General features: G+C 44.7%; 2 protein-coding genes across 4 annotated transcripts; one reads left to right on the top strand and one right to left on the bottom strand.

The window, feature by feature from the left end:
• Positions 1-499: 499 nt before the first annotated feature.
• Positions 500-9,314, bottom strand: TMEM59 (transmembrane protein 59). Of its 3 annotated transcripts, none has more exons than XM_065673294.1 (8): positions 9,079-9,314; positions 6,220-6,325; positions 4,061-4,155; positions 3,703-3,855; positions 3,352-3,436; positions 2,950-3,034; positions 2,089-2,197; positions 500-1,468 (listed from the first exon to the last, which is right to left on the bottom strand). In XM_065673294.1, the coding sequence occupies exons 1-8, from the start codon at positions 9,268-9,270 to the stop codon at positions 1,316-1,318; spliced, it is 978 nt and encodes a 325-aa protein (XP_065529366.1). In that variant the 5' UTR covers positions 9,271-9,314; the 3' UTR covers positions 500-1,315. The 3 variants fall into 3 exon arrangements, with proteins under 3 accessions (XP_065529366.1, XP_065529365.1, XP_065529363.1); XM_065673293.1 differs by having other exon boundaries at positions 500-1,471; positions 2,950-3,031; XM_065673291.1 differs by having other exon boundaries at positions 500-1,471; positions 9,079-9,313.
• A 103-nt stretch (positions 9,315-9,417) lies between these two features.
• TCEANC2 (transcription elongation factor A N-terminal and central domain containing 2) lies at positions 9,418-15,511 on the top strand. Its single transcript, XM_065673295.1, has 4 exons — positions 9,418-9,561; positions 11,019-11,160; positions 12,475-12,668; positions 14,515-15,511. Exons 1-4 carry the CDS (start codon positions 9,460-9,462, stop codon positions 14,701-14,703), a joined length of 627 nt encoding a protein of 208 aa, XP_065529367.1. The 5' UTR covers positions 9,418-9,459; the 3' UTR covers positions 14,704-15,511.
• Positions 15,512-15,944: the final 433 nt, after the last annotated feature.

The following is a 15,944-nucleotide window of genomic DNA, read 5'->3' as shown; positions in this document are numbered from 1 at the left end:
TGCCAGGGATAGAGCATTCACTACTTCTCTGGGCAACCTGTGCCAGTGCCTCACCACCCTGACAGTAAAGAACTTCCTTATATCTAACCTGAACTGCCCCTGTTTAAGTCTGAACCCATTTCCCCTTCAGTTCTCACCAGAATTCAAAACACCAGGATGTACTGTTGGAAGGTTTTTAAAGCTTCAAAGGAATTCTGTATAATCACCAAAATATCATGAGTTAGAAACCATGCATTCTAGCCAGCTTTCAGAGACCCCAAAATCATTCACATGCACTCCCCAAATTGCTAGTACTTTAGGAACCAGCACACAGTGATCTCCTCAAAGCAGAGAGCCACAAAAACTGCTTTAGAAATAAGAGGGACATTGTTAGTTGTGTTGGTGAATCATAGAGCAAAATCAGGTCACACCGCCACGAGAGGAACGCTACAGACAGGCTTTCATGCTGAGTACGTGCAGTCAACAATTCACCACAGCAAAAAGCTATATAGTCAACATCTTCTATACAGTCAATTTTATTGGTCTGTTCTCATTTCTCAGGAATCACCTTGCTTCTGGAAATGAGGTTACAAGACTGGAGCAGGTAACCAAGAACAGAAGGAAGGATTTCTTCAGAAAACACAGGTGCTAACTTTACAAGCAATTTAAGACTTAAAGGCTAAAGTTTGACAAAGGAATTGACCACGGTATGTTCTCTGGGTGTGAAGGGGTATGTCCATAGGTTTTAACAGAGTTCCATCTTCCACAAACCGAGCTCTAGCCTACAGCACCTCACAAATGTTTCCATCTTGGATATTGCCGCGCTGTAGGGAAACAAATATATATATATTTCTGGTTTTGGAGCCAGGGTTGCCTGTGCATGAAGATGAGCAAGAACAAAAATTCAACAGATAGTTTTATAGTATTTTCTTTTAGCTACAACAGAAAGTGCAACACTAAAAAGGCATCTCCTGCCTATTTAAAATGTCTCATACCTTTACAAAGCTAACTCTGAATGTACACATTACATCGTAGAACACACAAACAGGTTGGAAAGTGTCATGGCAGAAGTATGGAAAGCAGCTTACAGGTTCTGTAAGCACAAAGACACGCAGCAAACACCAGTGAAAAGTGACTAGGTCTGGAAACAAACAAATTCAAGATGTCTGAATCTTGACTACTAGCTGAAAACAAAATCCCATGACGTGTGTTGATTCTGTAACTTTATTTGCATTTAAAGACTGGCTGCTAAGCTTCTTATCTGAAGAACCACCACAATCAATCAGGAGTTGCTTGCTCTGTTAGGATTAGTCTATTAGATCCAGTGGAGGCTTATTTAAATTGCTGATTGAGCCAGGTTGACTTTTGTAGGAAGAGGTCCTGCTTCTTCATGTTCCTCAGTCTTGCATCGAACCACAACGAGTGCAGAGGATGGGTATCTGTTCAGTTTTTGTTCATTCATGTATTCCAGATCTCCATAGATGCTCAGCTTCTGGAAGAGTGAAACAATTTAGTTTCAGACAAAGATTCTCCCTACTGGGAATAAAACGCATTTCATTATACAACTTTATTCCTGGTTCTGATGGCTGCAGCCCTTCAATACAAGTGAACCCAGACTTTCTCTACCATCTGAAATTCATGGCTAGCACAAGATTTGCATCCAAAAGAAAGTATTAAATCTGCGAGAACAGTAGATACAGTGCCTGTGTAACACCAGTAACATGCTGTCACTTCTGTTCCCACTCCTGATCCTCCTGGATTAAACCCATGCTGCCTTCCACCTACACCATCCGACCCTCAGTATAGCTTCATTCCCAGAGAAATCAAAAGCATCCTCCATGTGTTAAGAGTAATCTGAAGGTTGTCGAGAGGAGAATGCTACAAACCAAAAGACATCTGTGCTGTCTGAGTAAGGCTCAAAGCCCCCATCAGCCTCGGGAAGGAGCAAGAACTGCTCAGCTATAAAATCATCATTTAAATAACACACAAAGAAGCACTCAACCACTTTCTAGTTGAACCTCCCCAAACATTTCTCAGTCTCTAGCCAGGAACATAAAAGTAATATCATTAATACAATAAAAGCTATTATAAGTTATAAAACAGCAGTACCTCAGATGGAACATACTGCTCTACAGCTGTAGCTACAGTTGCACAACAAATCCAGAGCAGCACCAACACTGACAGGACGAGCGTAGTGGTTAAAATCCAACTGGAATTTCTGAAATGGAAAGAATGTTACTAGATTTCATATACTGAATGCAAGACAATGGAGCCTCCCAAAAGTTTGGCTCAATTTTGACTGCATTTCCTGCTGATTCATTAGCCTCTAGCTCTTCCAGCTACACAGCCACTTCAGGCTCCTGCGTACTCTAAAGCCTATTTAGTATCTGACTTGAAAGACTTGCTGCATTCTTTTTATTGGGCCCATTTAGCTTTAAACCCAGATTTTTCTTTTACATATTTGGCATGAAATTCACTGAGCCTTCATGTGTGAACTCTGAATGAGAAAGTAATCAAAGTAAAGGAAAGAAGAATCAACATACTGATCTTCAGTAAAGCTTTAATAAAGACACACTAGGTATTTTCAGCCTGGAAATGAGACATAACAGTGGCTTTCCTATCAGACAAGCCCAAAGCAAAATACAAGTGTTTTGCCCTGAAACATATCCAGAGCTCAAGAACAAGCAAAACCCAGTATTGATTAAACAGTTCACAGAACACACCCAAAAACCAGCATAGGAAATACAATGTTCACTTGAAATGGAAAGGAGAATCAAAGTTGGCAGAATAGCTTGCAAACATGGGGCCAGCATGGAAAAGAAGCAGCAACAGACACATAATTTTAACTGCTCTGCATCCTGAACCTAACAGACTTGTAGGACTTTGAGATCTTGCAACAGTGCCCCCATACAAGCAGAGGAAAGGCCATTATCCTCCTTACTAGGTACAGACATTCTAGAGTATACATACATAGAGAGACACTTGAAAAAGCTGTCGTTTGCTCGCTCTTCAAAAAGCCCTCTGTACGTCTGCGAGCTTCCTGGATGTAGGTCTGCTGAAACGCAGCAGCAAAAACAGCAGTCAGGAAAGCAGTAAGAGAGGAGACCCAAACACCACACAGTTTGTCTATACATAGAGCATAAAGGGAAGCTTTAAAAATGGTCCTAGCTTGCATGTTTCTATTGCCACCAGAGCCTGCTTTCTACCACAGGCTTTGCTAAGCGTACACAGTACAGTCTGCATGGTGAAAAAGTCTTCTATTTCAGCTTTCTAAAAAGTTAGCTTTCATGTGCCACCTGCAACTACTTTCCTGTTATTCTGCATGCAGGGAACATTTGCATTTGTTCTTTCAAAGCACAAAGAACAACTTACGAGCTGTTTTACTCAGCGGCAAGGATCCTCTTGTATCTCCAGTTTCCTGGTCAAGCTGTGGAACATACTGTACTTCTGGCTTTGACTAAAACAAAACCAGAAGTTAGGAGAAGATCCTGCTAGCAAGCTCCCACTAAGCTTGGTAATTTACAGAACTAATATTGAAGTTAACCTTGAGACGCGCACCATTCACCTAAGTTTGATCCCCTTCCCCCAGCTCTAAAGGCAGTGAAGTACCAGCAAAAACTAAACACTTCTGATAGTGCTCTGTAATCTTTTGTGTGCCTGGAAGGAGCAGAGTGAAACATTTAACAGCCAGAACACCTTAATCTCAATGAACAAGGCAAGCACCTGGAAGATGACAATTTTGCCATCATCTGCTTGAAGGTAGAAAGTCCATGAGGATGTTATGAAGCTCTGAGCTGAATCCATCATGTCACTCCAGAATGACCTCACCAGTGTCAGTGGAAAGAGGAGATGAATTCTTGGCATCAGGGACATTAACTGCAAGCACAACATTCATGGGTTTTCCATTTGGTTTCATATGAAAAGGACAGAAATGCTGTTCTTGCTCACCCATTACCCCATTATCTACATTGCAGTCCTTAGGAACATTTATTTTCCATTTGAAGAAATTTTAAAGGGAGAAGACACACACACTGAACAGAAAACAAGTAGGTGGTATTTGAAAAACATGTCATCTACTTACTTGCTCTTGCCTTAATTCAGCAAATGGCAATTGGTTCTGGCATCCAAGATGGCAAGCATATTGTTCATCAGATTGGGAGTATGCTTCAGTACAGGCTGCAAGGAAGAATTTCCCCAAATGAGAAGATAAATTCTGCATTTTAGTTAAGAAAACATTTTCAGTATAAGTTGGATCAGAAACAAAGCAGCAGTTGAAAGACTGACAATCCCATTTGCAGGGAAAGATGTGGCAACCACTCCAAGGGCAGCATTTGCTCTGAGGTCTAATGGAGGTTAAGGAATCAGAGCTTTGACAGATGATGTGGTTGAAATCTGAATGCAGTCACAGCAACTGATCAGAAACACTACCCTGGCCAAACTCAGGGATGCAGGTTTTCACTGATCCTCTCACTGCCCCTATTTTTTTATCTCTACATAGCACGTAAAACATGATTTTTTACCTCAGAGAACAGAGATGGAATCCTAAAAAGAATAGAGGGACCATCAGTCCATTAAATCCCTTTGAAGTAAAGGCAGTAGTCATGGTATGACAGGAAAATCAGAGGAGCATTTTCCTGCTACTGTGACGAGTACAGAAACTGCACTGGAAGTACTATGGAGTCATTTTTTAATGAAGAATGAAGTCAACTCTTTGTTTTACAGATGGCTTCTATTAGTTGTGCACTAGAGATCATAAAGACCAAAGAGAAATCAGGCAGACAATACATGGGCACAGCTCTTCCTAAACCTAAAGCTTAAGTGGACAATGTTGCAGTTCTACCTAAACTAAAGAATCAAACCAAGCAGCAATACAGAGGACAGCAGCACTCCCCATTTTCTGCAGGAACAAACAGACCATTATAAGGACAAAAAAGCTGTCAGGAAGCATGGCATCAGCCACTAAACATCCGAGTGTTCAGCTCCTAGCACCTGAACAGTGATTCCGTGGTAGAAGTGCTACCAAACTAGTGTTTGTAGGCATATAGAAGCATCAGAAGACAGAATTGAGCAGATCAGCCAAGATGCATCTTGCCAAGCACAGAATATTTAGTCAGGGCACCAACCAACAGATAACAGAACATAAGCCAGCAAAAGACAACAGCTTCAGGAAGGAGAGTTACACCAGGAAGTAAGCAACTGTTCAATTACCTCTACATGTGGTCTATTGCTACATCACCCTTTTTTATGGCACTCTTTCATATATGGTTTGACAACCAGACTGACATGATGTATCACAGCTATACACGGTGTATGACAGACTAGAGCATTAGCCCATTTCTAGAGTATTTAATCCAGTTTTGTAGCACGTCAGCATCTCTGCATGTCAGGCTGTCTACTTCCCTACCTTCTATCAGCTCTAAGAGCCAGTCACTATCCCTCTTGTTTTTGTGAGCTACTGACAGGACTCCTTTTGAGTCCTGGCTTAGTTCTCAATTGTATTAGAAACATTGACAGAGAGCTCCTACCTTTCCTGCTTTGGGTGGTTATGTCCCACTTAATCTCTGAATAAAACTGTGAATCAGCTGCCTGGATGAAAGTTTTACACAATTCCAACCCCAATATTAATATGGACTATAGGAAACATTTAATTTCCACTATGAAATTTCTGCTCTAACACAGATAATCTGAGAGAATTAGTCATTAGTATCTAATAACGTATTTCAAACAAAACACATACCTTGCTCCCAAGAGTTTAGCTGTAGCTAAGGCTCAGGAAGTAGCCTAGACCACAAGTTACAATGCAGACAGCCCATGAAGATCTGTGTTCTGAACAATTCACTTGTATAGGAGTTTGCCAGGCATGGTAAACAGGACTGATTGCAACTTGGAATTATTAAACTGTTCATTTGACTGGACTTTTCCCCCCAGCCATTTTGTATGACAAACTGCTTATAGTAAAATGAAGCATTGCTAATTTATTTACAGAGACTGATGATACTTAAGTTCTTGTCAGGAAAACAGCAACACTAAGGCTCAGGTAAGGAGAAACTTGCAGAGAACAGAAAATCTTTCCTAAGAGTTGCTTGTTTTCTTCACATCCCATACAGAAAGTTTCAGAAGTTGTTAAACAGAACCAGAAAGCAACAGAAGTAATCCCACCAATATAACAACATCTTTTCCTGCTCCCCCCTCGGTTATGTGTGCACATTATGGGATGCTGAAGGAGGGCTGAAGTCTTACCTGAGTCACATTCCAGTTTGGTTCGATTTAAATCAATGCCATCGTCCACAAATTGACAAATGGAAAACAGCCTGCAGCCTCGCTGGCACGCATACAGCTCCTCTTCCTGGGGAGGCACAAGAACAGGTTTGTATCCCTCCATTCAAGAATAAATTGTCAGAAAGCAAAGCATTTTTTTGGTTAAGTGCTATAAAAAGCTACCCATCAGAACACCATCCCCCTTTCTTCCACTAGACCTAGAAGCCAGCTAAACGCAAGACTCTGGACGATCTGACATAAAACCCCAGCTACAGCTCTTGAACACTAACACACACATTGATCTGTTTCAGAGCTCTTCATTCTGTGGTGGGGCAAACCTGGAACAGCAAATTCTGTTTTGTAATTCCAGCCCTACAACTCACAAGCAAAGCTGCACTTTGCTTTTAAAGGGGTAAAAGATTTACTGATGTTTCACCCTACAAAGGTTAGATAACTTCCGTGTCAGAACTTAAACACTAGAACCGAATGGGAGAGGGCAAAAAAAAGGCTAATTTTGGCAGTGCATTACAAAGCATCTACCAAACTCTAACCAGAACAACAACAGAACTGCCAAAATAAGAGATCATTCTGATGTACTATTCCAGTTCCCTGGGTCACTGCTTACTTGCCAAACCAGTTCCACAAACACACATTTATTATACTGAACTGAAGGGGAAAAGCTGCTCCTCACTGCACCTATTAAAATTATGCCAATCTAGAAAGCCCACACCCACTATTTCTTCTGTCCACAATACCAAAGGGAGGAATGTGCACTTTCCATACATAGTGCTCTCCACATTGCAGAACTAAACACAGCCTCTCCTACATGATTGCTCCTAGTTATGACCACATCCTCTCATGTATCAGACCCATCAAAACCACTAACAACCACTCAAATGACTGCAGCCATTTGCTGTACAGGTGGAAAACGGGCTCTGAATTAAGTTAACAAAACCCAAATATACCACACCTCACTGTATAACCTATTGTAAAGGAACTGGCCATTGTTTGTCTCTGAGAGCACAAGTTCACGTGCTTTGAAGCACAAAGGTAGAAAAAGGTGTACGTAAATTAAAACTTAACTCTAACACCACTGACAAGGTGGCTGAGGTAGCTATGCTGTTGCAGAAAACATGGTTGGTTTCCCACCCTAACCACTCTATGATATCCAGGCAGAATTAGCTTCAGCAGACAGATTTCTACGGCAGTGTTCCACAGAAGTCTCAATGAAGGCTGTCTTATTTTCCAATGACAACTAAACCAATTTGCTTCAATTCAGCTGGGAGCTTTGTGACAAACAGAAGAAAACACTACATGTAAAGGAAGAGCTGAGTGTCTTATTCAACAGCACCAGCAAAACACAGCAAAGAACTGAAATGTACAATGAAAAAAAAATCACACAAATATCTACTTGCCTCGAACAAGTCCTGAAACAGAAACGAGAGCATTGCACCGAACCAGTATGGAAAGATATTATGGTAATACTTAGTCCTAATTCCCCAGGTTTAGTTTTTTTTCTCCTCAATATCATCACATGTAGGCACTGTATGTACATATGCCATAAGTACAGGTATAAGTTGACTTGTATTCCACAGAACTCCCTGTTACCCCTCTCTGTGGGGATACCGATACCAGCTAGAATCACAAAGCCCAGTTTAGGTTCCTCATGGAAGCAAAGTCCTGTTACCTGACACTGGGACCAATCTGCCTGTTGCCTTTGTGTGAAATCTCAAAGGTAGGCTGAGAGCTCCCATCGTTTAGAGCTGAACTTGCTACATAGCTACAGCTGATAATGAAGTACATTGCTAAGAAGGAACAAGGAAAGATGACATTTTCAGGCCTAGATTTTCCACACTCAAGCCTGCACTTCAAAGCCATATAACACCAGAACCAACAGCAGACTCTGGTGTATGAAATTACAGTCCCATTAGACACTGTTTCAGTATTTTATCGTGAAATGCAAGAAAATCCATGCAAGCGAATCAGAACAGAGGTTGCAGGTTCTGACAAGCTACTTGTTTATCACCATTTATGCTTCATTCTTCAAGTGTCACACAGGTCCCCTGACTCAGGATCTCTGGCCTGTCATGAGCACAGCACTGTTTTAGTTCCCCAGAATACGGGACCAGCCTAAGTTAAATTACAGCTGCCTCTTTGAGAACAGGAGTTAAAAAAGCAGCAAACCCCACAAAACTGCCCAGCAGTAACAAAACCACGCTTTGAAAGCTGAAATTCTTTTACAAGCTGCAGCCTAACCATCTATTTTCAAAATGAAGTATCTATCTTTAGAGAAGCCACTGCATTCCCTACTTTGCGGGGACAAGAATCTACATAGATGAGGACACACCATGGAAGAATAGCAGGAGGTTACTAACTGCACCTGAGCACTACAAGCATGAGCTTCTTTCATGGAACACCAGCCTGGTTTGTGTTGGAAGGGACCTTAAAGCTCACCCAGTTCCAACTCCTGCCACGGGCAGGGACACCTTCCACTAGAGCAGCTTGCTCCAAGCCCCTGTGTCCAACCTGGCCTTGAACACTGCCAGGGATGGGGCAGCCACAGCTTCTCTGGGCACCCTGTGCTATTTAAAGACACCTCAACACTGCTTGCGAAAGGCACAGGCCTCAGAGAGGCCTCCTGCGGAGGAATCCCCGGTATGTCCCGTCACTGTGGAGCACAACAGGGAAAAGACACGAGACGGAGCTGCAGAGGGTGAGTGGCAGAGAACGAGACGAGGACCCGCTGCGCTAGGGAGTGAGCAGGGAAGCGGTGCTGAGCCCGGCAAGGGGCCTGGGAAGGGGCCCCCCCGCCGAGCGCCGTGAGGCAGGGCCCGCCCGTACCTTGGGGTAGGTGTGCAGGGAGTAGGTCAGCTGGCAGGCGCGGTGACACGACGCCGTGTTGCCCAGCACGGAGTCAAAAGCCTCGGACGAGGCAGCAGGCAACGGCCCAGCCTCCCGAGCGCTGCCGCCGGCACCCACCAGGAGCACCAGGGCGAGAGGCAGGCAGAGGAGGCCACCCCGCCGCGCCGCCATCTTCCTCCGCCCGCAGGCCCGCACTGGTGGGGCGGGGAGCTCTCACGAGAGTAACCCCAGCTCCCCGCCGCGCGGGGCATGCTGGGAGTTGTAGTCCTCTCCTCGGGGCAGCCCCGCTACCTCATAGGGCCTCAGCGCCGGCGGGAACTACACGGCGGAACGGGCGGAGCGGCGGCTTCCGGGACGAGCATGGACCGGTTCGTGCTGCGCAAGGCCCGCTGCCCGGAGAGCCCCCGCCGGGGCGGGCCGGCCCCCCGCGCGTACCGGCAGGCCACCCTCGAGTCCCTCAAGGCAGGTCACCGGCACTGGGTGGGGGAAGCGGAGCGGGCAGCACGGCCCGCCCCCGCCTCACGGGCCTGAGGGGAGGTGTTCACCCCGCGGCCCCGGCTGCTGCAACTGGGCCCGCTGCGGCCTTCCCCGGCCTTGCGCTGTGCCCGCAAGGGTGGGGGGAGCACCGCCGAGGAGCCTGAGGCACCTCGGGCAGGGCAGGGGTCTCTGCACGGCGTGGTGACGGGAGGAACGTTGGGTTCAACATGGTTCCGGTTCACAGACATCTGTGTGGTGTTGACAGCATCCTCCGAGGGAACAGGGAAGTGAAGTTAGGAAAGGCTCTGCTGCATCGGGAGGGGTTTCCTCACCTGAGATGGGTTATATATGGGCTCCTTAGCAAAGGGTGCTGAGGCGCTGGCACAGGGTGCCCAGAGAAGCTGTGGCTGCCCCATCCCTGGCAGTGCTCAAGGCCAGGTTGGACACAGGGGCTTGGAGCAAGCTGCTCCAGTGGAAGCTGCCCCTGCCCGTGGCAGGGGTTGGAACAGGATGAGCTTTAAGGTCCCTTCCAACATCAACCAGGCTGGGTCTGTATGATTCCTGCCTGATGGTCAGGGTGGGCGCACAGGTCAGGAACAGCCAAGTGACACCGCCAGCTTCAGTACTGCTGGCCGGCTCACAGCTCTCCCCTTTGAGGAGGGCCCTTCAGTTGGTTGCATGGTGGAACCATGCAAGACTTGCGTAGCACTGAGCCATCTCTTTGCAGAAGCACAATAGGAAAGCACTTGTTGCACCAAAGAGCTTATTAATGTAAGGCACAAAGCAAAAGAATGGTGCATAGAACACTGGGCTGATTCCACTGCCGAATCTTTGTAAGATGACTCACATCTGAAATATAAGACCTTCACTGTCTCTGGCCACAGAATCACATAATGGTTTGCATTGGAAGAGACCTTAAGGATCTGTTCTGTCAAGGTCTGTGGCAGGAGCAGGGTGAAGAGCACTGCAAATGACCAGTGTCCTTGGGTTTGTGTTCATGTTCCCTAATGCGTTGTTTCTCTCCCTGCTGGCATTATTTTAAATTCAAAGCCAGGCGGAGCAGGATTCGGATCCTGACAGGCTACTACACATAATTATCTGCCTCCGTCTTAATCCTTTTTTCTATTAAGAGACGCTTATACAATGGACTCCTTAAATTCAAAACACTTCTAGCAGGCATTTGCTGTTATGTGCACTAAGTTTGGCAGACTAAGGTGAAGCATCTCACTTTGCTCCCTTGTTACTTCACTCTTCAATTGCAGTAGGCTGCTAATCTCAAGCAAGTACCCATCATTCCAGGCCATCATGTATTCTGTACGCTGGTTCATATGCCGTAATCAATAATTCATGTGTTGATAACAGCCTCATTAGCTGGGATGAAGCCAGTGCCCTTATTTATAAGAAGAAGATTCCACTTCCCTAATGGCTTTTCTCTTTTCCAGAGAGTTGTGGTCGTGGAAGACATAAAACGATGGAAATCTATGCTTGAACTTCCTGGACAGCCAAAAGAGAATCTGATTGAGGCTTTGGAGGAGCTGAAGAAGAAAATACCTTCCAAAGAAGTGTTACTTTCAACAAAAATAGGTACATTTTGCCTGATATAAACTGTGAATATTAGGCTGTCTTGTGTCTGCTTGGCTTGTCAGTACAGAAGAGACTAGCTTGCAAGCTTCTTTAGAAATGAGCATAGCTGCCAATAGAAAACTGTTGATATCCAGCCTGCAGTTCTCAGAGCTTGTACTGAAAAAGGCAGCTATCCTTAAATTCCCCCCCGCTTATTACCAAATACTGCACCATCCCTCCTGTGGGTCAGATGTTTGAAGAGCTCTTCTTGGGCACCTGCTTGTGTTATTCCTTTTCCTTCTACCTGAGTGTTCTCTTGCCATCCAGGATGCGGCTCATCCCTTTGACCTGCCCGAATCCTCTGAACATGGAAGAAATTCTCCTCAGGTTGGCCCAGAACTGCTTACTGCATCCACCCTGAGAAACCCCCAGCAGATGGGCAGCTCCATGCAAATGACACAGCCCAATGCCTGGCTCTTTTTCATGGGAGCTGGGGGAGGGATAATGTGAAACCACATGGTCCCTGCCTTCCCAGTCTTGTGGAGAGCATCCTGGCATGAGAGACAGTCGCGCTGGCCTTTGTTTGGCATTAGAGCAGCTGGATCTCTATTCAGAGAGCCCCCCTTGCCTTAGAAAAGCAGATACAATCAGCCTCTTTCCCCATGCTTCTGAATTGTCCTTTCATTTGCTATACTCAGCTTATTCAGGCTTTTCCCGAGACTCTTCCTGGTGCTTGCCTGCATGCGGCAGGGCTCAAGAGCCACCGAAGCCTAACAGTGACATCTCCTGGCCAACGGCGCTGGTGGTCAGAGAGAAGTACCCCACTGAGAGAAGGTCCCTTTTGTTTCCTAACAGCAAAGCCTCTTTTGCACTGGCAGGCGCTGTCGATTGGAAAGATTCTGCTTGGAGTCACCGTGGTGTTTGCATATTAAAATTGTTTCCTTTAAGGATGTTTCACTTTAAAACCAGCATTCTTTGTAGGCCAATCTTAACCACCTTTCACCAGATAATAGTATCTGTGTAGAAAATTAACATAGCCCTGTATTATGTAAGTGCTGCTCCACAGCTTGGTGACTTGGAAGGTAACTTTCACATGTATAGGTCAATTCCTTGCTAATTGCTTAAGCAAAAATCAGCGCAGAAGTCAAGGAGTGAGAACTTCAGGTTTAATTCCTAATAATTCTGTACTTACATTTGTGTCGATGCGCTGCTTGTTTTGCTGACACTGCTTGAATTCAAAACGTGTGTGGCTGCTTTAGCACAGATACGGTTTGACTGGTGTCCTTTCTACTTTGCCCACCTCCCAGACCTGAAGGAGCTGTTCCTGTTTTCCAGGTCACACAGTGAATAAGATGCGCAGGCATTCAGATCACGAGGTGGCCAGCCTTGCCAAAGAGATTTACACAGAGTGGAGAACTTTCATCAAAGACCATTCAAACAAGCCCTCAATAGAGGTCAGGAGCGATCCCAAGACTGAGGCTTTCAGAAAGAATGCACGGAAGCTGCTTTGTGAAGCCCTGGATCTAGAGGTAACATTCAGATCTGTTTGTCTTTGGCTCAATGAGTTATTTCTTGTAGGAACAAGTTAAACAAACCTTTTTGAGCCATAGTTACTGTAAAGCTGGCCCTGCCTGCAGAGCGAGGACAAGACCAGATGATCTGTTCCTATTTCCAGTGATTTGCTGCATGTCCTTATTTATAAGTAGCTTTATTTTCAAGGTAGATCATTCTGGGGGGGTTGCTAACCAAGTAAACATGCCAATTGTAGGTGAGGTGTGTTTGTTCTCTTCTACACAACCAGTCGGCAGAACAGTTGTGTATCTACTGCAGTTTGTACAAGAGAAGGAAGAAGTTAATAGAACATGAAGTTTTTTCTACTACTTAACAGCTGTGAAACCAACTCTGGGATCTTTTGGGTATTTCATATTTAAGTAATTAAACATTTGTAAATTTAAATCTATTGCAAAAACAAAGAGGCAAGGTTGACAGTATATAAAGTGGAGATAAATACCAGATCCCGCAGGTATCTTTAAGTAAATGAACAGGGCTTTGCTGTAAGGCTTAATGACTAGTTTGCTTGGTCTATGAAATGCCATCATAATTATCCTTTTTAATTTATCCATTAATTATATTTTAAATGGCAAGTCAAGTGATAAGCACTCAAGAGTTTCAAAGCTGTGTGTTTGCTAGCTGTGAGAGCAATCTCTCCAACTTCCAGTCCATCAGGATTGAGGCAGCATGAAAGGATGGTTGGCTTTAAGAATGCCTCAGAAAGGTGGGAGCTCACCTTTGCCAGGCCACTGCAAGCTTAGTTCTTGGAAAGCACATCTATGCATTATGACAAGGCTGGTGGTAAAGTCTTGAACTATAGGAACATAAAGGCTATGGTACCACCCTAGAATGAGTAGAGTTGGATAAAGCAGAATTGCCTCTGGTCAGGACTTACCTGAAAGCACAGCAAGGAAAAACGCCCTTCCAGTTTGCAGCTCCCACCAAAGGTGCAAGGGGAGCTTGCAGCAGCAGATAGACAATATATATAGGAAGGGGGAGCCACATTGGTCCAGCAAATGAGGAACACCCGAGAGGGTGACAAAAAAGGAGAAGGGAAGGTGGGGCTGAGTGGATCCAAGGGGCTTCTAGTGCTGCCCAGCAGAGGGGCAGTTTAGTCAAGAGTAGCAAAGCCAGAGTGGGCAAAGGACTTGGAGGAATGCTGCTTGGCACGCTGGAATCTCCTGCATGCAGAGCATGGGAGATTCCCCATCACAAAAGGCTGAAGTGAAATTAAAACTACTTCTTGATGGGTGGGGGATTTTTTTTCTGAGCTGTGCTAAATTACAGGTTTTGGCACATGTTGAAGCAATAAGTGCATAATTAACATTTAGCAAATCCCTTTCTGCATTGTTAATTACACCTCCTTCTACACACAGAGAGCCCACATTTCCCTTTATAGCACCAGGCAGAGTTGCCAAGTGTTTGGCATGTCTTAGAGTTGCTGTTGGAATCAAGTTTAAAATAGTATCCAAGGTACCTTATATCAGCAAGATCAAAAGTGAGCTTTATGGAGACAGTGGAACCTAGCTTGTAATTGCAGTTGAGCTTGATCCCCAAAGCTAGTTGCTTCCTGTTGTGATGGCAAAGTACTGCCACCCAGCTGGAGATATGGATATGTTCCCTGCCACTGACCACATTGCCTTATTGCTTAATTGCTAGGGTGGAATTAAATTGCTCTTCCTGTTACACTTGTGATGGGAAGTAGATTTCCTTGAATGTAAGCTGATTAATGAAGAAACACTGAAAAGCACCAAACTCCCCATTGCAATCAGTTGGTCTCCCTGTTAAATGTAAAGATCTAATTTTATACTTTGCTGTTTTCAGATTGATCACCCACTGGCTGAAAATATTGAGCGAGAAGCTTTTCACCTCTCTTCCCGTCTCATTAGCGCTCCGTATCGCAGGATGGTGCGAGCTCTTGTCTTCTCATTAAAGCACAAACCTGAAATCCAAGCAGAAGTCAAGGCTGGCACACTCACTGTCCCTGCGTTCGTGAAGAGCCATAAAAAGTGAGGTGTTGTGCTTGATCCTGAGTGAGAACTTCATGTGCCTACATCTCTGTTGTGGAACTAGGAGCCCTTTCTGTCACGAGGGGAGTGCAGACAGTGTGACTCACAACCTGTTCATGCTCACATGAACAGGGCTGCTGAAGACAAGAACTACTAATGATGAAAGTGGTGCTGTAAGTCTGACTTGGGCTTGTTGCAAGGAAAGTTTGTTCTATTCTCCTGTGTATTTCCCTGCTACAAAACCATTCCTGCTGACTCAACTGTTTCTCACTTCCACCCATTTGTCATACCTCAGTTTAGCTCCATCCCTCATGTGGATCTGCAGGTGTAATCAGCTGAATATAACATAAAAGAGCAACTCTGTGCTGTGCTGATAGGAAATACTGGGAATTCAGGGTAGTTGGTCCATGGGAAGGATTCCTAGTGGATAACTGCAAACTCCAGTTAACCCTAGATCAGCCACATCTGTTGTAGCTGGGCCTTGCCAGTGGCAAGAGCTAACTGTTTTGCCAAGCTGGGTGATTTCCCTTTGCTGCATTCTGGAGTTGGATGCAGAATGGGTTTTGGTAACTTGCTATCCATTATTGCATAGGCTCAGTCATCCTGTGATCGTGGGTATTTTTAAATCCCTGGGATGAAATCAGCATGCCCTGGAGTATAGGTGCTATCTAACGTGTCTGCTGTTTAACAAGCAGCTCACTCAGACTTCCATACCTCACTAATGATTTAAATGTGGTGCTTGTTCTTACTGTAATGTGAAAAAGGAAACTTGAAATGAATTTTCTAAATAAAATTAGGTTATAGAAAATACAGTCCTTTGAAAGGCTTTTTTTCTCTCCAAAAGCAGCATGGTTCAGAATGATTGTGTGAACAAATGTAAGCAACAAACTATTGTCTAAATTTCTTCTAGTTATTAAAACCTGGAAATCTTGCCTCTCATACTTGCTCTGATTTCTTTAGTGCCACAAGTGATCTTGTTCTCCATAAGCTGTTATTAAGGCTGTGACAGGCATGGTGTTTTTTCTGCTGTTAGGTAATAAAGTGCTCTCTGTTCTCTGTGTGTGTATGCACACAAGGGACTGGTCACAAACATTTATCTCAGTTATCAGGGTAGACAGAACAGAGTATGGGGATGAGTGAAAACTGCCTATTCACCATTATAAGAATTGAAGTCTTAATATGCTATAAGGAAGCATCTTACGATGGTTGTGGTTGGCACTCCTGTCAGAAGAGACAAGGATGCAT

This window comes from Lathamus discolor, chromosome 3 (assembly GCF_037157495.1).
Source record: "Lathamus discolor isolate bLatDis1 chromosome 3, bLatDis1.hap1, whole genome shotgun sequence".
Classification (NCBI taxonomy): domain Eukaryota; kingdom Metazoa; phylum Chordata; class Aves; order Psittaciformes; family Psittacidae; genus Lathamus; species Lathamus discolor.
Note: the sequence above shows the minus strand (reverse complement) of the source record. Positions and strands in the feature narration are given on the sequence as shown.